This window comes from Dreissena polymorpha, chromosome 14, assembly GCF_020536995.1.
Source record: "Dreissena polymorpha isolate Duluth1 chromosome 14, UMN_Dpol_1.0, whole genome shotgun sequence".
Lineage (NCBI taxonomy): Eukaryota > Metazoa > Mollusca > Bivalvia > Myida > Dreissenidae > Dreissena > Dreissena polymorpha.
Genome location: NC_068368.1, coordinates 68,818,530 through 68,844,946, shown reverse-complemented (window position 1 = coordinate 68,844,946; position 26,417 = coordinate 68,818,530). Strand labels below are relative to the sequence as shown.

Sequence of the window (26,417 nt, the reverse complement as noted above, 5' to 3'; positions counted from 1 at the left end):
ACACGGGAATATTAAGGATAGCGACGAGATAAAATAAGGTGATTGCTAGCGGCAAAAAGTAGTTGATGCGCAAGTTGGACATGACAGCTATTCTTTTCTGACCTTTGCTCATGATATACGAAGCAGGAGCAAAATGAACATGTAAACAGCTGTCATGCCAAACAAAATAAACACGAGCAGGGAGTAAACTCTGGGAAGGCTCAATATGGTCAATATGGTCAAATTATCGGTTCCATGTAGAGAAAAGCATAATAAAACAAGCAGAAGTACAAGAAATAAGTAAAAAGTGCAAAAGAAAAAATATATTAAGACGTAGATAAGAGTGTAAGGCATTATGCAAAAAGGTCGGTCATTCAATATAATTCGTAAGTGCTGTAATAATTACGTGAATAGCTTCTTGAGAAGCATAGATGTGGTTAATGGCATTTGTGGGTGTATTAATGAAAGTAACTGCACTTAATAGGTTTACATGATAGGAATATTCAACGTAGTAAGAAGCGATAGAAAGCAAATTTGAGACAGAGTGAATGGTAAAAGTGATACAAATTATGTAATGTACAGACATACACGATCATTATGAACAGTATATAGAAATAAATGATTTTTCTTTTTACAAGTTGCAACAAGGATATCAGTAAAACTTATGGATGCTGCCCAATGATGCTATGTCGATATATGGGTTTATTGTGTGGAAATAAGTGTGACCTTGAGAAAATCTATTATAAGCCTTAGTGACCTTGACCCCAGTGACATCAAACCTCGTCAAGAGGTAGAGGTCCATGCAAGGTACCTACATTCCAAATATGTAAGAGAGCGGAAAGTTTTAAGGGCGCTATGTGAAACTGCAACCAAAGTATGAAGAAAAATATATTAGCCTCAGTGACCTTGACCCCATTGACGTCAAATCTTATCAAAAGATGCCAAATGTGTAAGAGAGCGGTAAATTATTAAAGGCGCTATGAGAAACTGTAACAAAGGTGTGACCGAAAATCTATTATTAGCCTCGGTGAGCTTGACCTTGACCCCAGTGACGTCAAACCTCATCAAAAGGTAGAGGTCCATGCAAGGTACCTACATGCCAAATATGTAAGAGATCGGTAAAATAGTGAAGGCGCTATGAGAAACTGTATCAAAAGTGTGACGGAAAATCTATTATTAGCCTGGGTGACCTTGACCTTGACCCCAGTGACGTCAAACCTCATCAAAAGGTAGAGGTCCATGCAAGGTACCTACATGCCAAACATGTAAGAGTTCGGTTAAATTGTGAAGGCGCTATGAGAAACTGTAACAAAAGTGTGACGGAAGGAAGAACGGAAGTACAAACTGGCAACTATATATCCATATCCATATATTCATTCAGTGTATTAGTCCAGATCTTCACCCATATGTATATTCAGTGCCCCATCCATATATTCATTCAGTGTATTAGTCCAGATCTTCATCCATATGCACATTCAGTGCTCCATCCATATATTCATTCAGTGTATTAGTCCAGATCTTCACCCATACGTACATTCAGTGCTCCATCCATATATTCATTCAGTGTATTAGTCCAGATCTTCATCCATATGTACATTCAGTGCTCCATCCATATATTCATTCGGTGTATTAGTCCAGATCTTCACCCATATGAACATTCAGTGCTCCATCCATATATTCATTCAGTGTATTAGTCCAGATCTTCACCCATACGTACATTCAGTGCTCCATCCATATATTCATTCAGTGTATTAGTCCAGATCTTCACCCATAGGTACATTCAGTGCACCATCCATATATTCATTCAGTGTATTAGTCCAGATCTTCACCCATAGGTACATTCAGTGCTACATCCATATATTCATTCAGTGTATTAGTCCAGATCTACGCCCATGTGTACATTCAGTGCTCCATCCATATATACATTCAGTGTATTAGTCCAGATCACCACCCATGTGTACATTCAGCGCTCCATCCATATATTCATTCAGTGTATTAGTCCAGATCTTCACCCATATGAACATTCAGTGCTCCATCCATATATTCATTCAGTGTATTAGTCCAGATCTTCACCCATACGTACATTCAGTGCTCCATCCATATATTCATTCAGTGTATTAGTCCAGATCTTCACCCATAGGTACATTCAGTGCTCCATCCATATATTCATTCAGTGTATTCGTCCAGATCTTAACCCATAGGTACATTCAGTGCTCCATCCATATATTCATTCAGTGTATTAGTCCAGATCACCACCCATGTGTACATTCAGTGCTCCATCCATATATACATTCAGTGTATTAGTCCAGATCTCCACCCATGTGTACATTCAGGTGGTGTGCCTGTAAGGTCGAGTTCCGCTTGAATGACTTGTGACATATGCTGCACGCGAACCTCTTCACCTTCTGGTGCGTCTCCAGGATATGGCGCTGCAGGTTTCCAGCCTGCGTGAACGACCTTGAGCAGAGGTCACAGTTGAACATCTGACCAGGCGCGCCACTTTCTAAAAAAAAAAGGAAGGTAAATTACTGTAAAGACTGGGGCTATTCAACTTTTAAATTTGAAAATATTCAGGTGAAAGTTTGCAAGTGGAACATGCAAATAAATAACATTCATGAAATTAAATTACCTAACCTGTTTGCACAGAATGTGGCGTCTCATCAGGATCCTAACTGTTTGCTATTCTGATAGAATTCTTTGAAAAAAATCGAAGAAAATGCTAATTTTAGAAATTCAGCAGAAGACATTAAGAAGACATTTTAGCAGACGACAAATTTCCCAGCATGCAAAGGGTTAACAAAATTGGGTAAAATGCATTTTAAATAAGCCTTTGCATTCAACGCAAGCTTATAAGAGACAGCATTTACTACTAAGACAGGATTTTTGTTTAGAAGAGACTACGTTGAAGCAAAACATTCCATAAAAGCATTAAAAGTCATCCCTGAGTGGCCTGTGTTGATTACACATGCTTAAATCTGGAAAGACACTATGCACATGCATTTCCCAGAGCAAAGCTCATATTTTATTTTAACCCTTTGCATGCTGGGAAATTTGTCGTCTGCTAAAATGTTATCTGCTGAATTTCTAAAATAAGCATTTTCTTAGATTTTTTTCAAAGAATACTATCAGAATAGCAAACAGTTAGGATCCTGATATCCTGATCAAGTGGTATGATTCTGCTAACTTGCAGGTGAGAGTTACAAGCCAAGATTTGTTTCTTAAACAATGAACCCAAAGACAAGCGCTAAGTTTCAAATAATTTCCTAAGTAGTTAAAGGATACTGCAAAATCATTATTATTCATATTAATTAATTATTGTTGGCTTGAACGATTCAATGTAAGAACCCGATGAACAAGAGATGTGTTTGTCAGAAACACAATTCCCCCTACTGCGCTGCTTTGAAGCCATATATTTGACCTTTGACCTTGAAGGATGACCTTGACCTTTCACCACAAAAAATGTGCAGCTCCATGAGCTACACATGCATGCCAAATATCAAGTTCAATGCTATCTTCAATATTGCAAAAGTTATGACCAAGGTTAAAGTTTTGGGACAGAATGACAGACAGACACATACAATGACAGACAGACAGGCCAAAAACAATATACCCCCTATCATTCAATAAACCCCCGATCATTCGATCTGGGGGCATAAAAATTGTTCCCCATGTAAACTATTTTTGGGAATGTATTGCCATTGACATTTTAGACATGAAATCAAACGAAATCCACACATGCATTTTTCAATTAACATGCAACTGATCAAATACAAGGTATGCCATTGTAAGAAGACAATCTATGATAAATTGAAAAAAATCTGTCCTTTTATAAGATGATAACTAAGAAAAACAAGCAAATTTGTTGAATTGATATCCCCCGCCAATATGCTTCTGGGCACATAAGTGTTATATTTGACACTCAAAAAAGCATTTTTTTTTCAAAATACAAAGGGCCATAACTCCTTTCTTAACAGATGGCGTACAATGCAATTTGGCGTGAAACATCCTCTTATCCATATATATACTCATACCAAGTTTCAATGAAATCCGCCAAAGCAATTTCAAGATATGGCTCCGGACCGACGGAAAGACAAACGGACGGACAACGCCAAAACAATATCCCTCCGCCTATAATAAGCAAACTAATTGGCTCACATTTATTACAACCAATAATACTTGCATCGTCTATACTTGGCACTGATTAAGGGAAGATGGTATTAGTTTGGTCATGATTGTAATTAAATAAGACTCGTTTGAAATTAGCTTCATCCCTTCAAACACTAACAAAAGGTCAGTCCCCCTAATATGTTTAATTTCACTTTATAACAATAAACAAGTTTATTGGCATGTGATAAACAGGGCCAACCTCCAATAAGTGACTTAATCTACAATTTATCGCTGACATATGTTACAAACAAATCTTTAAATGAAACACGCAAATTACTAAAAACATTTAACAACATCTCCGTGGTCGGAGACAGATCCTCCCAGACACCCATCACTCAAACCTTTAATGACATAATGAACAGAAACCAATTAAACACTTAATGTCACAGTGACCTTGACTTTTGAAATAGTGACCCCAATTTCAATAGGGATAATCTACTGTCCAAGGCCAATGAACATGTGAAGTATCAAGCCAATTAGTCAATTTGTTGATAAGTTATTGATTGGAAACTAACTGGTCTACATACAGACAGACCAACAGACAGACCAACAAAGATTCAGCAAAACAATATACCCTCTCTTCATCGAAGGTGGGCATATAAATCAGAAATCCAACAATTTAAGTGTCAACAAAATGGGGGGGGGGGGGGGGGGGGGGGGTTAAACCAAGAAATTTTATGCCAACTCATAGAAATATTTTGGTCTTAGTCATGTACTAATTATAAAAACACTGAACACATATATACAGTTTTATTTCAATATATGTAGCGGTAATGGAGATATTGAGTTGTTACACGCAAATGTTCTCATAGGATATTTTAGAGACAACACAGATTTTAACCCATTTATGCCAAGTTGGCTCTCCCATCCTTCTGAATTGGATCAATTCATTTTCAAAATTAGGGATGTCTAGTATATTTATTTCTATTTTTTAGAATATACCTTACAGAAATTCCTTTAAGCAAACAGCGAAGACCCTCATGCGGCGTCTCATCTGGGTCTACGCTGTTTGCCAAGGCCTTTTTTCTAGACGCTAGGCATAAATGGGTTAATATAATAACATAATCATCTAAACAAAATTGTGTGTGAACTGTACATATTTCCAGTACGTAAAACATAAAAAACTATTAAAACATAAAAACTAACAAAAACATAATACATAGTATCAGAAACGCGGCCATAACATGCAGATCCAATCATGGCAGCTTATCAAACATTGAATACTCCTCATTTGCCTATCAATTGTACCAATTTCTGTACGACTTCTTAATAGTCAATAAACATTCTGATTCTTGCATGTTCACCAAAAAAATGTTCCAATTTCTTTATGGATCTACAATACAGGTTCAGCCAATCAAACGTTCCGATTCCTACATGGCTCCTCCTACCCAGTGAGTGTTAACCAATCAAACGTTCTGATTCCATCATGTCTCTACATGCCCAGATGAGTGTTAGCCAATCAAACGTTCTGATTCCAGCATGTCTCTACATGCCCAGATGAGTGTTGACCAATCAAACGTTCTGATTCCAGCATGTCTCTACATGCCCAGATGAGTGTTGACCTATCAAACGTTCCTATTCATGCATGGCTCTACATGCCCAGCCAATCAAACTTTCCGATTCCTGCCTGGCTCTACATACGCAGGTGAGTGATCATGTGAACTTTGATAGAGGCCTTCCTACCAAACCTCTTGTGGCATTTTGTACACTGGAAGTCTCGCACTCCCTCGTGCACTTCCCTGTGATGCTGATTGAGTACAGAGCGGTTTGTGAAGTCTTTACCACACTGCCGGCAGAGAGGGCGAGTTTTCTCTGCATCTGAAATATACACAATTGCAGAATTAATCAGCAAAACTTAACCCTTTGCATGCTGGGAAATTTGTCATCTGCTAAAATGTCGTCTGCTGAATTTTTAAAATTTGCATTTTCTTCGATTTTTTTTCAAAGAATACTATCAGAATGGCAAACAGTTTGGATCCTGATGAGACGCAGATTTTTGGCATGTTTTGAAGTTTGTCATTAAATGCTTTATATTAATAAATGTAAACATTAAAGTTTAAAAGCTCCAGTAAAAAAATCAAAAATAAAATTTAAAAAAGGAAAAAAAGTAGCCCGCAGCAGGGCTCGAACCAGTGACCCCCAGGAATCCTGAAGTAAAAACGCATTAGGCAACTGAGCTATCCTGCCAAGTATATATAAGATGCGTATTTTATAAGTTATATAAGCAATCTTCGTAGTTGCACAAATTTAAACGACAACCACAGAACTCTCCAAATTATTCAATCGTTTCGCGTTGCAACGCTTTATAATTTTTAGGTTTTTCAATCGTCAAAAGATGCATCTAATGCCTATATTAGACCATGGCAAATGTTCAGTAATACTGTTTCCTCACAAATATCATAACTAAACCGAAAATTTGTGAATCTGAAATAACATTTTTCAATTTTGTCAATTTACCAAACAGTGAAAAGATCCCTTTACCTTCTTACACAAATATAAACTGAGCGTAAATTCCCAGTGAACATAATCAATATTTATAATGAATGAAAACTGCAGTGAATGTCCAGCTGCTTCAGTTAAAGATATCATTTAAAAGCTTCATAAGATCCTCGTTTTACACTCGCAAGGATATCAAGACATTTAACATACACAATTTCACCATGTTACACTAGCAAGGATATCAAGACATTTAACATACACAATGTCATCATTTACCACTCACAAAGTCATCATTCAACACTCAAAAGGTTCTCATTTTACAATCACAAGTTTTTCATTTTACACTCACAATGTCCTCATATTACCCTCACAATGTCCTCATGTTGCACTCAAATGGTTCTCATTTTACACTCACAAGTTCCTCAGTTTACACTCACAAGGTCCTCAATTTACATTCACAAGGTCCTCAAGTATTGACCTAAGGAACATGATTTGTACAAACTTTCTAGGGGAATACCATGGAATGTTACATGCTTAATACCAAACCTTTGGGCCATGGGGTATAAGACATGATTATTTTTCTTAAGTTTCCACGATATAGCTATAGGAGAAACAACTATGCAAGAGGGAGGGCCAATTGTAAGCAAAAAGACATGATTTTAACAAACTTGCTAGAGGATCGCATTGTGATGTTTCATGAAACAAACCTCTGGGCCATGTGGTGTCATGCGATTTATGAAATTTTTACTACTTTTTGACGATGCTGGAACAGCGTCGTCTAAGGTTTGATAACCAGTAAAAAAATTCTTCACAATGGGAACCTATGTAAAAGACCGAGCCAGTCCGATTGAGATAACTCGATTTTTCAGTTACTTCCCTTGGCATTCGCCACTGCGTAGGAGATTGCTCGTTGATTTTCATTGATAACATTCTCCTAGCAGAGTTGTCGTTCGTGTTGATAAAGGTAAATATTAATAGAACAGCATATCCTGGGGAAACAGATTCAATAAGTGTATCAGAACGTTAATTTAAAGTCAGTAATTTTACATCCATTTTATTTTTATGGACCAATGAAACAACTATATATTTTCTCTATTTTGTTTGATATTTGTTCTCGATTTAGTAAATAAATTGCGAATAAAACATGTAATATTAACTTGTTACGTGATCACAAAACTAAAGAATGCGAACAATTTCGAACCTGCAAATTGTAAACGCCGCACTGCTATGATATATATAGATATAACAACATTTCTTTGCGTAATTGTCCGTCCCGCTAGCGCAGTGGTAAGGACATTCGCTTTTTCACCTTTACCCCCCCCCCCCCCCACAGCATTTGACCATATAAAAATTAAAAAAGTATTTCAGTACAAAACAAATAGCTGGAAATTGCAGCTATCATTCAAAATTCGTCCCAACTGTCGTCAATCTAATCTTGTGAAATCTCACATAAGAACTAGAATTAAGCTTATAAACATGCTTAAAATGCACAAAGAAACTTATGAAAGCAAACACCTGCAAATTTAATATATCTTCCTTGCATTTGTTGGTGTTAAAGAAAAAAGCTAAAGGATGTTCACTTAAGATCTTATATGGTCTATTTGTTTCATTTATTTATACTAAGAAGCATCAGTTCCCTTCATGCTCCCACAAATTTAAACCTTGATATACTGACTTGATGCTTGGTATACTGATTTAAAACATTATATACTGGCTTGCAGTGTGATATACTGACTTATAGCCATATGTACTGACTTGTCTGTATATATACTGACTTGTTTCCTAAATATACTGACCTTAAGCCTGATAAACTGACTCAAGCCTGACATACTAGTGACTTGTATCCTGACACACTGACTTGTAGCCTGATATACTGACTTGTAGCCCGATATACTGAATTGTAGCCCAATATACTGACTTGTAGCCTCACATACTGACTTGTTGCCTGATATACTGACTTGTAGTTCATGGAGTAAAGAAGTGGCGCCTTGAGTCTACTTGATAGCATTGGCTTGTGACAACAGTCTAAAACACTTCTCTCACAAAACACTCGGGAATAAAACAATGGTTATTGCCTGGGAACAATTATAATTCACAGCTAGTTCATCTTAAATGCTTAGAACTGTCATGAGTAAATATGTATTGATGGTCAGTTTGATTATTGCAAATAAATTAATTGAAGCACTTAGAACAGTGTAACCATCACCAGATAGCCAAATCCTGCACCTACCATACATGGAAACACAATGAGTACAATTTTAATCATGTGACATTTCTCATTAGTAACAAATAAAAATAATACTTTCAAAAAGTATATACTAACTTATTAAATCGTCACATATATATTTAGCAATTGTTTATTGGTTAAGGTCTCTTTATACCAAAAATATATTAATTATGCTGATTTGTTTTTCTAGGAAATGCCATCAATAAGCAGCATGTAAGATTGTATGCTAACATTTGAACTTTAAATCTGTCAGAGTTGACGATAAAGTGAAAGCCTCGTTCTGGGAAAACTGGACTTAATGCATAAAGTGTTGTCCCATATTAGCCTATGCAGTCCGCACATGCTGTATAAAGTGCTGTCCCAGATTAGCCTATGCAGTCCGCACATGCTGTATAAAGTGTTGTCCCAGATTAGCCTGTGCAGTCCGCACATGCTGTATAAAGTGTTGTCCCAGATTAGCCTATGCAGTCCACACATGCTGCATAAAGTGTTGTCCCAGATTGGCCTATGCAGTCTGCACATGCTGCGTAAAGTGTTGTCCCAGATTAGCCTATGCAGTCCGCACATGCTGTATAAAGTGTTGTCCCAGATTAGCCTATGCAGTCCGCACATGCTGTATAAAGTGTTGTCCCAGATTAGCCTGTGCAGTCCGCACATGCTGTATAAAGTGTTGTCCCAGATAAGCCTATGCAGTCCACACATGCTGCATAAAGTGTTGTCCCAGATTAGCCTATGCAGTCCGCACATGCTGTATAAAGTGTTGTCCCAGATTAGCCTATGCAGTCCGCACATGCTGTATAAAGTGTTGTCCCAGATTAGCCTGTGCAGTCCGCACATGCTGTATAAAGTGTTGTCCCAGATTAGCCTGTGCAGTCCGCACATGCTTCTCTGCGACTAGGCTAATGAAAATAAAGTTGAGGAGTTAAGTGCTGTCCATGATTAGCTTGTGCAGACTGCGCAGGTTGATTCAGAATGACACTTTAGGCACATGTATTAAGGCAGGTTGATTCAGAATGTCACTTTAGGCACATGTATTAAGGCAGGTTGATTCAGAATGACACTTTAGGCACATGTATTAAGGCAGGTTGATTCAGAATGTCAGTTTAGGCACATGTATTAAGGCAGGTTGATTCAGAATGTCAGTTTAGGCACATGTATTAAGGCAGGTTGATTCAGAATGACACTTTAGGCACATGTATTAAGGCAGGTTGATTCAGAATGTCAGTTTAGGCACATGTAGTAAGGCAGGTTGATTCAGAATGACACTTTAGGCACATGTATTAAGGCAGGTTGATTCAGAATGACACTTTAGGCACATGTATTAAGGCAGGTTGATTCAGAATGACACTTTAGGCACATGTATTAAGGCAGGTTGATTCAGAATGACACTTTAGGCACATGTATTAAGGCAGGTTGATTCAGAATGTCACTTTAGGCACATGTAGTAAGGCAGGTTGATTCAGAATGACACTTTAGGCACATGTATTAAGGCAGGTTGATTCAGAATGTCAGTTTAGGCACATGTAGTAAGGCAGGTTGATTCAGAATGACACTTTAGGCACATGTATTAAGGCAGGTTGATTCAGAATGACACTTTAGGCACATGTATTAAGGCAGGTTGATTCAGAATGACACTTTAGGCACATGTATTAAGGCAGGTTGATTCAGAATGTCAGTTTAGGCACATGTAGTAAGGCAGGTTGATTCAGAATGACACTTTAGGCACGTGTATTAAGGCAGGTTGATTCAGAATGACACTTTAGGCACATGTATTAAGGCAGGTTGATTCAGAATGACACATTAGGCAAATGCATTAAGGCCAGTAATTTCAGTGCAAGGCTCATATTTCGTAGGTGTGTGCTCTTTTAATTTGTACTTTTCCTGTCATATCATGTTTTTACAATTCAACTATAATTAATTAAATTGTTTCTTTCTTCTGCACATAAACAACAATATAACTTTGATCATCCACAGTTACACAAATTAAAAGTTCCCAAACTTTATGCTTTCATAGCAGCAATTGCGGTCACTGGAATAGGCAAACCATGCATGCAAACAACAAGAACATTTATTTACAGATTTATTAAGTATTGTTTTCAAAATAAAACAGAAAACAATGTTTAAAAAGCCTAAAAATACACATATACCCTTCACTGTCATAATCATTTAAAAGAACAAACTGTTCTAAACGTTTTGTTCCAGGCTATTTTAAATCATCGGCATACTGTAAAATCATTATTATTTCTGGGTATAATTTTTCATTGACTACGTGGATTAACCAATCCACATCTTTAAAACAAACACATCGGAAAATAGTGGATAAATTCCCAAATAAATTATACAATCAGAAATCAACACATTTTATGTGTCATAGAAAGTCATTAAAAAAACACATGAAATTTCATTCCAATTCATATAAATGATTTTACAGTTTATGAAGTCCAACGTAAACACTTTTTGATGACGTCAGTCCCAGTCGTACAATGGCATGGTATCATAGTATCAGGTCAGTCCATGTTGTTTAATGACATGATACTGGAGACTCTCCTTGCGTGTGAAGGCTCGACTGCACACTGGACACTCAAACCTGAGACCAGAGTGACACTCCTTCACGTGACGTGACAGACTGGACTTCTGTACGAATGTCTGAGGACAAAATGCACAGGCATGTCTGTGTTGGGTAGAGTCTGAAATCAGAAACATGAGTCTTGTGGGATATCTAAGAACATGAGTTCCGTGGGATAACTCAGAACATGAGTTATGTGGGATATATCAGAACATGAGTTATGTGGGATATCTCAGAACATGAGTTACATGGTATATATCAGAACAAAAGTCATGTGAGATGTCTCAGAACATGAGTTTGGTGGGATATCTCGTAACACCTCATGTGGGATATCTCAAAACATGTGTTTGGTGGGATATCTCAGAACATGAGTTATGTGGGATATCTCAGCACATGAGTTTAATGGGAAATCTCAGAACATGTCATGTGAGATATCTCAGAACATGAGTTTGGTGGAATATCTCAGAACATGAGTTTGGTTGGATATCACAGCACACGAATTAAATTGGATATCTCACAACATGAGTTTGGTGGGATATTTCACAACAAGAGTAATGTGGGCTATCTAAGAAACATAAGTATTGTGGGATATCTCAGAAACATTAGTCATGTGGGATATCTCAGTCATGTGGGATATCTCAGTCATGTGGGATATCTTAGTCATGTGGGATATCTCAGAAACATAAGTTAGGTGGGATATCTCTGTTAGGTGGGATATCTCAGTGATGTGGGTTATCTAAGAAACATTAGAAAGGTGGGATATCTCAGTCATGTGGGATATCTCAGTCATGTGGGATATCTCAGAAACAATAGTTAAGTGGGATATCTCAGTCATGTGGGATATCTCAGTTATGTGGGATATCTCAGTTGTGTGGGATATCTCAGTCATGTGGGAAATCTCAGTCATGTGGGATATCTCAGAAACCTTAGTTATGTGGGATATCTCAGTCATGTGGGACATCTCAGTCATGTGGGGTATCTCAGTTATGTAGGATATCTCTGTCATGTGGGATATCTCAGAAACATTAGTTATGTGTGATATCTCAGTCATGTGGGATATCTCAGTTATGTGGAATATCTCAATTATGTGGGGTATCACAGTCATGTGGGAAATCTCAGTCATGTGGGATAACTCAGAAACATTAGTTATATGGGATATCTCAGTTATGTGGGATATCTCAGTTGTGTGGCATATCTCAGTCATGTCAGATATCTACATTTTGAGTAATTTTTCTTGCATTGAGATTGACAGATGTACCTTAAAAGCGTTTATATTAATTTGTTTTAATAAAATTTCATGGATTTTCAAAAAATTACTTTCATGGACATCTTAATTTGTGTATTTCTGATTTTTTTTTGTTTTCAGTAATTTCCCTACGTGTTTGTATTAAATTTGTCGAACAGTCACCCAAGTAATCAACAAAAACTAATGTCCCACCAATAATAGATTTTACAGTATTAGCATTTTTGGGACAAAGTAAAGATTATGCATACAAACTAAAGAGTTCTATGCCAGTAAAATCAAAGAGGTGACAAAATAAATATTGTTTTTTATCATAAAATATATTGCTTTTAGCAAAACTTACAATAAAAGTATGACAGTTTAAGAAGTAAGTCTCATTCTGGGATATCAGGGCTTAATGCATGTCATAAAATGTCGTCTGCATAGACTAATCTGGCAAAACACTTGGCGCTTTTATGGAACTTTTTGTTATCAGAAAGTCTCTTTAAAACAAATATCAGCTTTTGTTCCGCTTTTATGGAATTGTTTGTTTTAAGCCTCTTTTAAACAAATATCCACTTTTGGCTGAAAGAGTTGGTTATGATTTGTCCCTAAAATGGGACTACATTTGTGTCCTGTTCTGACAAAACTGGGCTTAATTCATGTGCGTAAAGTGTAATCCCAGATTAGCCTGTGCAGTCCTCACAGGCTAATCAGGGACGACACTTACCGCTTTTATGGTATTTTTAGTTTCAAGGATGTCCCTCCTTACCGAAAATCAAGTTTAAGCGGAAAGTGTCGTCCCTGATTAGCCTGTGCGGACTGCACAGGCTAATCTGGGACGACAATTTACACACATGTATTATGCCCAGTTTTATCAGAACAAGACACATTTTACCAACACGCATTCAGCCAACTTTTCCCAGAACGAGGCTAAAATATTACACAGAGGATAAAAAATGAGTCGCATTCTGAGAAAACTGGGCATAATGCATGTGCGTAAAGTGTCGTCACAGATTAGCCTGTGCAGTCCACACAGGCTTATTAGGGACGACACTTTCTGCCTAACTGGATTTTTGCTAAGAAGAGACTTCATTTTAACAAAAAATGTTATAACAGCAGAAAGTGTCGTCCCTGATTAGTTGTGCGGACTGCACATGCTAATCTGGGACGACACTTTACTGCCCAGTTTTCTCAGAACGCGACTCAAATGACATTTTTTTTCTATACATTTCTAACATAAAGGATACACATATATAAAGACAACTGATACAACTACAAACAATTATTGAATGTTTGTGTGTACATAAAACTAAGTAACCAATAACTTAAAAAATGTAACACTCAGAATGTAAGGCAGAATGCTATATTCAACACACGCTCCATAATCCTGCGTATCACATGATCACATGCTCATCAGTACTTTCGTTTTCAACATCAAAACACCAGGTCAATCCTATGTCCAAAGTTGTTCACCGTAAATAAGTATGTGTTTTTGATATTTTCAAGTTCTTCTATTTTTCTTCCTTTTTTTCCACCATTTCATGTCTTCAATTATTTCTATAATCACTTATATCAATAATTTTATTAAACTTAAGGCAGCATGTATATAATACGTATTACTGTAAAATCAATGATATTTGTAGAAATAAGATAAAGTCCTTTTTCCAAATAACTTTTTTGCGGACACATACATTTTTATATAATTTTCAAGTTCATTTGTTATATATCAACTTTCTAAAGCATAATAGCCTGCTATATTTTCAAGGTCAGGTGGTATGTAACAGCCCATGCGAAAGACAAAAAAATCTTACCGGACATGAGGTCCGATAACTTTTAAAATTTACCGGACCTCACCACATTTTACCGGATCTTATTCTGCTTTAAACAAGCAATACAAAATATATTGTATAGTGTTTAATCGTTATAACGTTCACAATGTTTAACAATTCTAAATACAATAAAATAAGGAAATTTACACCCATTCAGTCAGCGCTTCCGGTCATAAATTACTCCCAAAACTAGCAGTATTATGTCCTTTTAACAAATGGCGGAAGTCAGTTGGACGTCGGATAATCCGCACTCATATTCTTGTCTAATATCGAATAATAGTCACATTACACAGCCATGTATGCTGACACAGATGCACCACAAAAATGTCTCGGGTAATTTTCAAGTCGCCAAACTGTGCTGTTCAGCGTCCATTCGGTAACAACAATGCATATCATAAGGGCAGGATTAACTGGCGACGGCGATCATTATTTCTGATTGACGTCAGTCTTGAAGTTAGCGTTTATTGCAGATTGATTTACAAGGAATCACAGTTTTAAAATTTACGCAATATCCACGGGCTCTAGATGACAATATACGATCCGTGGCAATATCCAATCGTAATAAATCAGTACATGAAAGACGGTGTCGGGTATCATGTTTTTTAACCATAAACAATAACTTAAACAATGATTGTTCCTTATGAGAAATAAAATGCAAATGGTTAGCAATTTATAACATATGGCGAGCAAGTTGTGAAAACAATACCTGTTACAAATTGCATGTGGTAACAATTTCATTTAAGTAGAAGTATATTTCATCATGTCGATTTTTAGAACTGAATAACACATTTTTTCTAAAGCCACATGATAATATTATTTAAGTCCCTTTGTACGCATCTGCACCATTCACTACACATGATGCCATGTAAAACCCGTGTTTTAATAAGAGCGCGAAATTTTTGCTGACATAGTTGAGTTCCACGCCTGGAAAGCGTACATGTCAAAACAGACCATGTGCCTTAACTATATATATATAGACCAGTCATCACGCTAAATATTTTAGCCAAATAGCCCTTCGGGCTTATCAGATGAAATTTTGAATAGTCCGAAGACATGTTCAAGAGCCCGAAGAGGTCAACATAAATTTTATAACTTTTTTGGCCAGGAACACCAAAATAGTTATTAACAATCAGAAAATTTACTTCCATTAGTAAAAACAGATGCATGTGATTCCAATAATAAAGGGTATTCTGTTTCCTTTTGAAATGCATTTTATACAAAATGCACCAGATAATTATGCTGTTTATTGCAACTTTATTATCACACATGTTCTCATTCAATGATTCCATTAATCAGTTTGACCGGTGTTTGGTTTTATTTTAAAGCAAATTGATTATTATCGTATTATTACTAGGACAATCGCCGGTGAATTTCTGAATTGTCGGCATGTGGCTTCAGAACAAAAGGCCACTGGGTGTGTTAATTGCCCAATCTACCAAGTGACAATGTCTGCTTCTTTAATTTACTCTCGATGTTTTGATAAGCATGTGTCAACAGTGAAAAGTATTGTACATTTGTAAACAGATTATAAGTAGCAAAGTAGGTCACGTAGCAGAACGAGATTACAAACGAAAGTACTACAATTATTAATAATTACAATGTAGTTGAAAAAACATCTTCTTATACGCAAGAATAATTGATTAAAACACATGGAAATCTAACTGTAATAAGGATCAATTTGTTTTTTAACCCAATGCGTACAATATCCCTTACAGTCTCTTTTTTTTTCATTGAAAAATTACTTCGTCCATTTTTCATGAATTATATATACACTTTCGGAAAACGCTTCTACAATTAAATACGCTTCTAGATTGGTCATTATTTTAAAACATTACGAAGTGCCCGATGCGCGAACATCCTGGAACGTGATCTAGGCATGTTCAGTTTGAATAACCTCATCTCAATTGGGCGTCAATTGCATCATTACTTTAAATAGAAACATACCCGGATGTTTACACGACAGTTTAGAAAACTGGCAACCACATGTGTTCATGCAATTCTTTAAAATATATAATGTTATTTTAGGCATTAAAATAGCTTATTTAATTGTGCCTCTTAAAAACACGTATAAATCAGGTTATTGATATGACGCTCAAATATTTAATCGACCATTCGGGCTATTTTATAAGCGCTTAGGATTGACCGACTGGCCCAAGAATCGACTCGGGCTTCGGGCTTATAAGCTTATGCGAAGACTGATATAGACGTGCAACTCGGAAAATGTAGTATTTTTAAATGAAAAAATACATCGGCATTAATGCACACAATGAGATAGTATCGACACATTGAAACTATAGACACAATACGTAAATTTACGAATAATAAATTAAATGAAATTCGCTAATTGATTGGTTGTTATAACAAAATATTACCAGTGAATATGAATATGCTCGCACATTGCGTCACTTGATTTACGCATGTTAAATGGGAATGATCCCATCCAAAAATTTACTTTTCATAAGCGCTTGCGTAAAATGGCAGACGTTTGTGTTTATAAAATTCTTAAACACATTAGCATCAATACTGGTCATATTTTAGTTTTGAACATTGAAATTGGTATTTGTTCATATTCTAGTTTCGTTTTCATTTCTTTTACCAAAACACACAATTTATTTATGATCAGACACAAGGTCCGACATTGTCGGGAATAATACAGGACCTCAGCAAATTTTATCGAAAATGTTGAGGTCCGATGTCTTTCGCATGGGTTGTATATAATCCATTTTCTAGACATACATGAAGAGCCTGCTCTATTTTCATGGTTATTTGTATGATTATCAACTTCCTAGGCATATGGCCTTCCATTTTCATGGTCATTTGTTATATTAACTACTCTTTAGGCATATATCCTGCTATATGCCAATTTTTTTTTATTATCAACTTTGTAGACATAAAGCTTCTATCTTTTCATGGTCATTTGTATTATTATCAATTTCATAGGAATATAGTCTGCTATATTTTTATTGTCATTATTAGTATTATCAACTTGTAAGACATGAAGCCTGCTATATGTTCAAGACATGTGCACTTTCAAGTGGATCCTGTAGCCAGCTATATGTTCAGGTTCATATGCACTAAAGAGTTGGTCCTGTAGCTAGCTATATGTTCAAGTTCATGTGCACTAAAGAGTTGGTCCTGTAGCTAGCTATATGTTCAAGTTCATGTGCACTAAAGAGTTGGTCCTGTAGCTAGCTATATGTTCAAGTTCATGTGCACTAAAGAGTTGGTCCTGTAGCTAGCTATATGTTCAAGTTCATGTGCACTAAAGAGTTGGTCCTGTAGCTAGCTATATGTTCAAGTTCATGTGCACTAAAGAGTTGGTCCTGTAGCTAGCTATATGTTCAAGTTCATGTGCACTAAAGAGTTGGTCCTGTAGCTAGCTATATGTTCAAGTTCATGTGCACTAAAGAGTTGGTCCTGTAGCCAGCTAAATGTTCAAGTTCATGTGCACTAAAGAGTGAGTCCTCAGTTTGTCTTTCCTCCCAAACTTCTTGCCGCAGACAGCACACTCAAAGTCCTTCACCCCGCTGTGTAACTTCATGTGTAAGTTAAGGTTACCCCGTGAGGAGTAGTACTTGCCACACAGTGTGCACTGGAAGTCTCCTCTATCTGCAACATCAGAACAATGTATCGAAATAGGATTGGAACATATAAGACAAGAATTTAAAAGAAAGTGAGCCTCATATTAACCAGTATTTGACCCTAACTCTAAGAAAACCAGGCTTAATGCATGTGTGTAAAGTGTTGTCCCAGATAAGCCTGTGCAGTCTTAGTGAAAATCCATTATCAACAGAAATTGTCATCCGTGATAAGCCTTCGTGAGCTTCACAGGCTATTCTAAGATGACACTAAGGCACATGAATTAAACCCGGTTTTCCGCGAGCAAAGCTTTTTTTTTCACCTGCAATGCCTTTGAGAGAATATTGCGGACAAACTTAGAACAGTAGACAGTATTACAAATGTTATTTACGTTTGTATATTGGACTTTCAAATATTATTTGAGTCAAATAGGTGATTTGTTCTTGTCTCAAGTAAGACGAGATGAGCTGAGAGGCTTACTGACCACTGGAGTAATTGCTAAATTATATTTAACCCATTTATGCCTTGTGGACTCTCCCATCCTTCTAAATTGGATCAATTTATTTCCAAAATTAGGGATGTCTAGTATATTTATTTCTATATTTAGAATATTTCTAACAGAAATTCCTTTAAGCAAACAGCGCAGGCCCTGATGGTCTCATCTGGGACTACGCTGTTTGCCAAGGCCTTTTTTCTAGACGCAAGGCATAAATGGGTTAATCTTTGTCACATCATGAAATGATCAATACAAAATTAGTTGTCTACAAGGTGCTGTGTACATCCCCCTACCCACTTGGGTTTACAATCAAAGCGCTGAAGGCACTGAAGATGTTCGTTATTGCATAATTTAACACGCAATTCATTTTTCAAAATCAATCGCAACTTTGAAACAAACACACGCCATTCAACTTTATAAAGTGTGTGTCATAGCGCACGGGTCGAGTTTTGTGAGCACTTTTTATCATCCTTATTATTTCATAGAAATAACTTAGACAAAATAAAAACAACATGCTTTTTGGACGTTCTGAAAGCATAGAAAGTATGATGAAAATGGTAATGAGAACTTAATATAAAGAAAATTTGCAGTCACCATCATATTAAAGGAATATTTTTTTTTTTAATATCAAATAACTATCTCACCAAGAATATTAATTCATAATGAAAGTTCCGTGTACAAAACTTTGATTTTTGACACCATATACAAATTCAAAATATATACAATAATCTTCGTATCTTGTATATGGAGGAATAAAAGTATATAAACATTGCTGTTTATGCTTTACTTGTTACCTGAGCAGTTCACACGGTGTCAACAATATGCTGACATAAACATAGGTATAGAGCACTAATGCGCTTTTAGGCGTAGCTGTTTTACTCAGTTTTCATCTTAGTGACTTTTACATAACGCCAACAGACACGCATGAATATTTCGAATATTTAATAAGCTGATTAAAGATACAACATCTGAATTTTTCTACATCACTGCGTATGTGCTCAATTCAAAGGATGTAGCAATGTTCAGTGTAAGGAATTCCGGACTACTCTCTGTATGCTCAAACTACACAAATTGTGGCCCTGTTACAATTACGCGTTACAATCCATCTCACAGAATTTCACTTTCGCCTCCAAGATGAGAAAACAATCATTAGTGAAATAGTATAGTGTCACGATAAGAGAAAATCATTTTATTATCTTACCACAATGTTTGCCGTACTTGGTCAGCACGTCTGGAAATCATTCCTTAATGTGTGGATAGACTGCCATTATTAACAAGTTTGCTATTTTGAATTCAATTTTGTATCAAAAAGCATTGTTCTTAAATGTGGCATTTTCAATTCGCAATGAGATTTGTAATGACCCTTGTCATGCGAAAATGGGTCTTATTCCATATGCGCCCATCATATAAATAGCCCACTCAGCTAACTCTCCTTCTGGTAAGGAGAAACATAACATATTGAGGATATTGAGTGATTTTATAGCGAACAGCATCGCCTATGGCCTGACTGCGCAAAAGCACATGTTGGGTTTAACAAACGCTTGCCGAAACGCATAAGACCCATTTTCGCATGACGGCGCTATTGACGTGTGATTTAAATGTGTCGAAAGAAAACTGCGTTTAAATCAAATATCAACATACGATATATTTCGATAGTGAAGAAAGATACTCAAAACAAGGCATATGAGGACACATATGAAGTGCTCTCCAGTAGTATATTTTTTATCTACTCACACTAATGTGTGGTTTGACAATGCTAACACACATTTCATGCGGTGAATATGCAACTTACAAGTGAAAAACACAACACAATAGTTTAACTTTTGTTTACTTGTATTTATTTATTTAGAAAAGTAAATTGCAAACTTTATTTCAAAGTCACCGTATACGCCGACTACATTTTTAAAAGATATTTATTGTTATAAATATATTTAATATTATATATTTAGTTGTTTTCGGTTTTAGCGATTATAAAGCATTTTCGAGGTTGCCTATAGTATGCCTGTAGTAATTGATGAACTCATATCCAACTGTCTATGTATTGAGAACTGTGAATATAAACAAGCTAAACCTTCTACTAACCTTCTACTATTGCGTTGCTAGCATCCGTAAATACAAAAGATCGCCGCTATCTGTTGAGAACCAAAGAACGTTTTCCAGAAATACCCGCTGTAGTAGCATGAACGAGGTTACGAAACAGGTCATTCGTATTATTATTATAAATTGTGTGTTATATTAGGGTTTAGCGATTATGAAACATTTTTTTGTTTTTGTCTATCGTATCGCTGAAGTTATTGTTGAACTTATGTTCAACGTTTTATAAATTGAGAATATAAATAAGCGTTAACTTTTTCCCCGAATCTATTAATGGCCTCAATTTACGAATGACCTGTACTACGTCATTGAGGTGTATGTGAGAGCGTAACCTATTGCGTTGTTATCGCCCGTGGACTTTCTTTTTTTTATCGACAGGCGCATCTATTTATAGCCTCATATTATGAATGGACTGAGCAAAAATACTACGTCATGAAGACGCTGCAGAAAGTGGACTATTTTATTTATTAATAAACAATCTCCTCCGCGACACATACAATACGATCATTGTTCATTGATTCTTTTCTATAAAATAACCGTTCGAAACTATTGCATTTAACACGATATTAATATCATGTTTCCATTTGTGAATGAATATAATTGGAGAACTCAAACCTCTTGCATAAATTATACAACTCTTTCTCGCGCGGATACGCATAGTAAGCGGGTATTGGGCTCCTAGTAGCTAAGGCGTATAGACCTGAATTTTAGACTAACCACCTTAGACGGTCGCTAAGCGACCATCTAAAAACTCTACACTGTCTTCTGCTTTCTTTCCTGACTTGATTGATAGATCCAGTAAAGTTCAGAACTATTTGTAATCATTTTGACATTCTAAAGAAGGAAATCAACTGAAAGGTAGATAAATCCAACAGTTTCTCAATTAAAATTATCAATTATGCAACACAACATTGCTAATGATTTATTTAATTTTTGCAATCAAATCTACTTTACAAGAACTTCAATCAGACAATACTTGACTTAAGTAATGTATACAATACAAACTATGAAGATTTTGATTACACAGAACATAAAATACATAACAAAATATGAGACAATATGCAAACACTCAACTCTTTGATCATCCACAAACTTGTTATGATCAACAAAAGTTAGTCCTTTAATATGTCCGTCAAAAAATGAAAAATGTCAAATTTAAGAAGAAAATATATTGATAAGTACATGAGTATGTACATCTTTTATCAGAAATTTTGGTTTAACTTAATGTGTTCAAGATAGATTGAGTATGTGTCATATATTTTATAGTATCTTAAGTATCCTATGGCATCTAGTAGAGAGAACATAACTTTTTTAAACAAACAAGTTTTTCTTTTTTAACAACAAAGTCTTAAAGAAATATTCAGAACACACAAACATGTAGAAATATTCAGAACACACAAACATGTAGAAATATTCAGAACACACAAACACGTAGAAATATTCAGAACACACATACATGTAGAAATATTCAGAACACACAAACATGTAGAAATATTCAGAACACACAAACATGTAGAAATATTCAGAACACACAGACATGTAGAAATATTCAGAACACACAAACATGTAGAAATATTCAGAACACACAAACATGTAGAAATATTCAGAACACACAAACATGTAGAAATATTCAGAACACACAAACATGTAGAAATATTCAGAACACACAGACATGTAGAAATATTCAGAACACACAAACATGTAGAAATATATAGAACACATAAACATGTAGAAATATTCAGAACACAAAAACATGTAGAAATATTCAGAACACAAAAACATGTAGAAATATTCAGAACACACAAACATGTAGAAATATTCAGAACACACAAACATGTAGAAATATTCAGAACACACAAACATGTAGAAATATTCAGAACACACAAACATGTAGAAATATTCAGAACACACAAACATGTAGAAATATTCAAAACACACAACATGTAGAAATATTCAGAACACACAAACATGTAGAAATATTCAGAACACACAAACATGTAGAAATATTAAGAAAACACAAACATGTAGAAATATTCAGAACACACAAACATGTAGAAATATTCAGAACACACAAACATGTAGAAATATTCAGAACACACAAAACGGTATCAATTGAAAAACTGAGCCTCGCTTTGGTAAAACTGGGCTTCATGCGTGTGAGAAGTTGCTTCACATATACCGTTATTACTCAATGTTTTTGGACACTTAAAAATTATTTTTTTTGTGTCCGAAAATTTAGATACGAACATTATTAAAAAATTTCAGGTGTCCGAAAATTTAGAGACAAAAATTAAGGTGTCCAAAAATTATAATTATATTGTAATAAATGCAATAAACCAATGTACAATAATGTACTTGTGATAAACTCTTTTTTTTCTGTTTAAAAAATAAAAACAACTTCACAGAATTGCTAACTCTTGCAAGAAATTATATACAACAAAAAAACGTTAAAACAGAAAACATTCTCCTTCCTTAATAGGACGACACTGCTTCAAATGCTGTTGGGTAAATCCATTACTATCTACCGGTTATTTACCCAATTACGCAAATGTAATGGTCCATTGCCCTCAGGCATGAATCTACAAGGTTTTATGACCTTAATCCCGTTGTAAAAATCCATGATCGAGGATAAGCGAAAACAGTACCCAAGTCTTTAGAAAAGCGAGGTAAAATATACTGTCTGAAAATTAAGAGACATTAATTATGGACGAAAACCCGTATGTCTGAAGATTTAGTCAAAATTTTTTTTTTACTTAAAGGAGTGTGTTCGAAAACTTAGAGTGTCCTTAAACTTAGAGTAATTACGGTAAGCCTGCGTTGTCCGCATGACTAATCAGGGACAACACTTTCAGCTTTTATAGGGTTTTTTTGTACAAAGGATCTCACTTATACACAGAACTCACTTATATTTCCTGCCTGTTTGGGCTGAAAGTGTTGTCCCTGATAGCCTGTGTGGACTGCGCAGGCTAATCTGGGACACCACATAGCCCTTTTCCCAGAGGGAGGCTCATATAAAACACCAAATGCATACAATTCCCTCACTTTGAATCCCTTCAATAAATCTCAATACACAAATTTTGTTTGTTGGTTACAGGTACTTAACTATATTCATGAATGCCATTCTTGTATACACAACACAATTTGTCGCATAGAAAATGTTCACAACTTATGGTTGAAAACGAAGTCTACACTGCGTAAATGTTTCAATATCAATATCTTTGAACCTGTCCAGCAAATCAATATGTACATGTTTCATATAATGGAGGATTATATGTGCCAAAAAGGGAATTTCTGTAAAATGGAAAACCACCTGTATGCCAGTCCATATATTAAAAGAAAGAAAATAAGGCGCAATGATATGGATACCCAAATCAGGTGACACTACAAAACAAGATGTGTTTGTGAAACACTATGTCCCCCCCCCCCATATATTTGACCTTTGACCTTGAAGGCTGACTTTGACCTTTCCCAACTCAAAATGTGCAGCTCCATGAGATACACATACATGCCAAATATCAAGTTTAAGTTATAGTGTATATTAAAAGAGGGATTTTGACCCATATATTTGACATTTGACCTTGAAGGATGACCTTGACCTTTCACCACTCAAAATGTGCAGCTCCATAAGATACACATGCATGCCAAATATGAAATTGCTATCTTCAATATTGCAAAAATTATGGCTAATGTTAAAGTTTGATGCAAACCAACAAACACTCAACCAACCAACAGACATGGCAAAAGCAATATGTCCCCCAGTATAGACTGGGGGACATAAAAATGAATCAATCACACACAATGACACACAATGATGTAATTTAAAGGAGGTAAGGCCCAAACAGTACACTATATATTGCCCCCTAGTTCACACATTTTGATTCCAGTGTGTAATAGAATGGGCCTTTAGCGTGTCTTTGCGCCCAAAGCTCTTGCCGCACACTTTGCACTTGAAGTTTCGCTCTCCCGTGTGCGACTGCAGGTGCGTTTTTAGGTTGCCGCGGGTGGAGTAGAACTTGCCACAGATTTTGCACTTATTCTCACCTTCTTTATCTGAAAAACCGAAATACTGTTAGAAACCTTTAACAAACTGGCAGACATATGAAAAGATGTAACTTGTGTGACAAGAAACTTGTTTTATACAGAGTCATTTAACCCATTGCATGCTGGGAAATTTGTCGTCTGCTAAAATGTCGTCTGCAGAATTTCTAAAATTCGCATTTTCTTCGATTTTTTTCAAAGAATACTATCAGAATAGCAAACAGTTTGGATCCTGATGAGACGCCACGTTTTGTGGCGTCTCATCTGGATCCAAACTGTTTGCAAAGGCCTTTAAAATTCAGCTCCAGCGCTTTATGGGTTAAGATCTAAATAGGAAGATACATTTTTACAGGCAGAAATAAAAACTTAAAATAAGTGAACATTTTTTTCACTTGTCATACTTTTATTATTAAAAGTTTGGCCAAATGACTTGACACTCCAAACTTTAAGCATACTTTAATGATTGGTTTCTTCCTAATTTTAGTATTCTTCATGCTTCTGGTAACCATGTAATTCTATTTAGAAGTTAGAAGTTTACCAGGTCTTTCTGTCCCTGAGGCTACATTATGTGTGGATTCAGATTGCAGCCTAGTACCAGTACCTAAGTAACTTTCTTGACTCATGAAAATTAGTTCAATTTGGTAATTATTGCTATAATGTCCAGTTATATAGTAGATTGTTATTTCATATTTCTCAAAGTGATTTCAGTATTCATCATTACATGTATACACTGCAGATCCTCTACATATTGATCCGTTAATGCGTGATGTACAATATATAGCCAAAAGGCCCTGGATCTGACTTTTTTCACCTAAATTTTCTGTATGACTCTACATTCATAATCAATTCCAGCTTTGGTCAAGATTTTCATGCCTCCATTGTACATCACGTTCAAACTTGAGTAGTATGATAAGTGCCCACTTTACATCACATTCATGCTTGTGTAGTACAATAAGAACCCACTTCACATCACATTCACACTTGTGTAGTAGGATAAGCACCCACTTTACATCACATTCACACTTGTGTAGTAGGATAAGCGCCCACTTTACATCACACTCACACTTGTGTAGTACAATGAGAACCCACTTCACATCACATTCACACTTGTGTAGTACAATAAGAACACACTTCATATCACATTCACACTTGTGTAGTACAATAAGAACCCATTTTACATCACATTCACACTTGTGCAGTACAATAAGAACCCACTTCACATCACATTCACACTTGTGTAGTACAATAAGAACCCACTTCACATCACATTCACACTTGTGTAGTACAATAAGAACCCACTTCACATCACATTCACAATTGTGTAGTACAATAAGAACCCACTAAGCGCCCACTTTACATCACATTCACACTTGTGTTGTACAATAAGAACCCACTTCACATCACATTCACACTTGTGTAGTAGGATAAGTTCCCACTTTACATTACATTCACGCTCGTGTAGTACAATAAGAACCCACTTCATATCACATTCACACTTGTGAAGTAGGATAAGCGCCCACTTTACTTTACATTCACGCTCGTGTAGTGCAATAAACGCCCTCTTTACATAACATTCACACTTGTATAGAGCGAAAAGCGCCCAATTTCTCAACACCTAAGATTTAAAAAGATTAATGTTATTACACATACCACCGTATAACATATGGATTTAACGCATAATGCAAAAAGGTGGGTAAAGGTGGGTTCCCACTGCAAATCCGATCAACTCGATCATCCCGATCACCAATATTTCCCAACCAAACCTGACCAAGCTCGAC

At 35.9% G+C, this 26,417-nt stretch overlaps 1 protein-coding gene across 6 annotated transcripts in view; it reads right to left on the bottom strand.

Annotated features, from left to right (window-relative positions):
- Positions 1 to 26,417, bottom strand: part of LOC127858384 (zinc finger E-box-binding homeobox protein zag-1-like) — a 98,604-nt gene that overhangs the window by 9,609 nt on the left and 62,578 nt on the right. The window contains exon 5 of one of the 6 annotated variants that reach the window (XM_052395489.1): positions 2,180 to 2,482. The exons of 1 other annotated variant lie outside the window; for it this stretch is intronic. In XM_052395489.1, the coding sequence (XP_052251449.1) occupies positions 2,280 to 2,482 (203 nt within the window). In that variant the 3' untranslated portion in view covers positions 2,180 to 2,279. Of the gene's footprint in view, positions 1 to 2,179; positions 2,483 to 5,055; positions 5,965 to 10,879; positions 11,500 to 17,018; positions 18,042 to 22,605; positions 24,652 to 26,417 lie in introns of those variants that run through there. 4 more of the 6 variants (XM_052395497.1, XM_052395495.1, XM_052395498.1 and 1 more) reach the window with 4 other exon arrangements.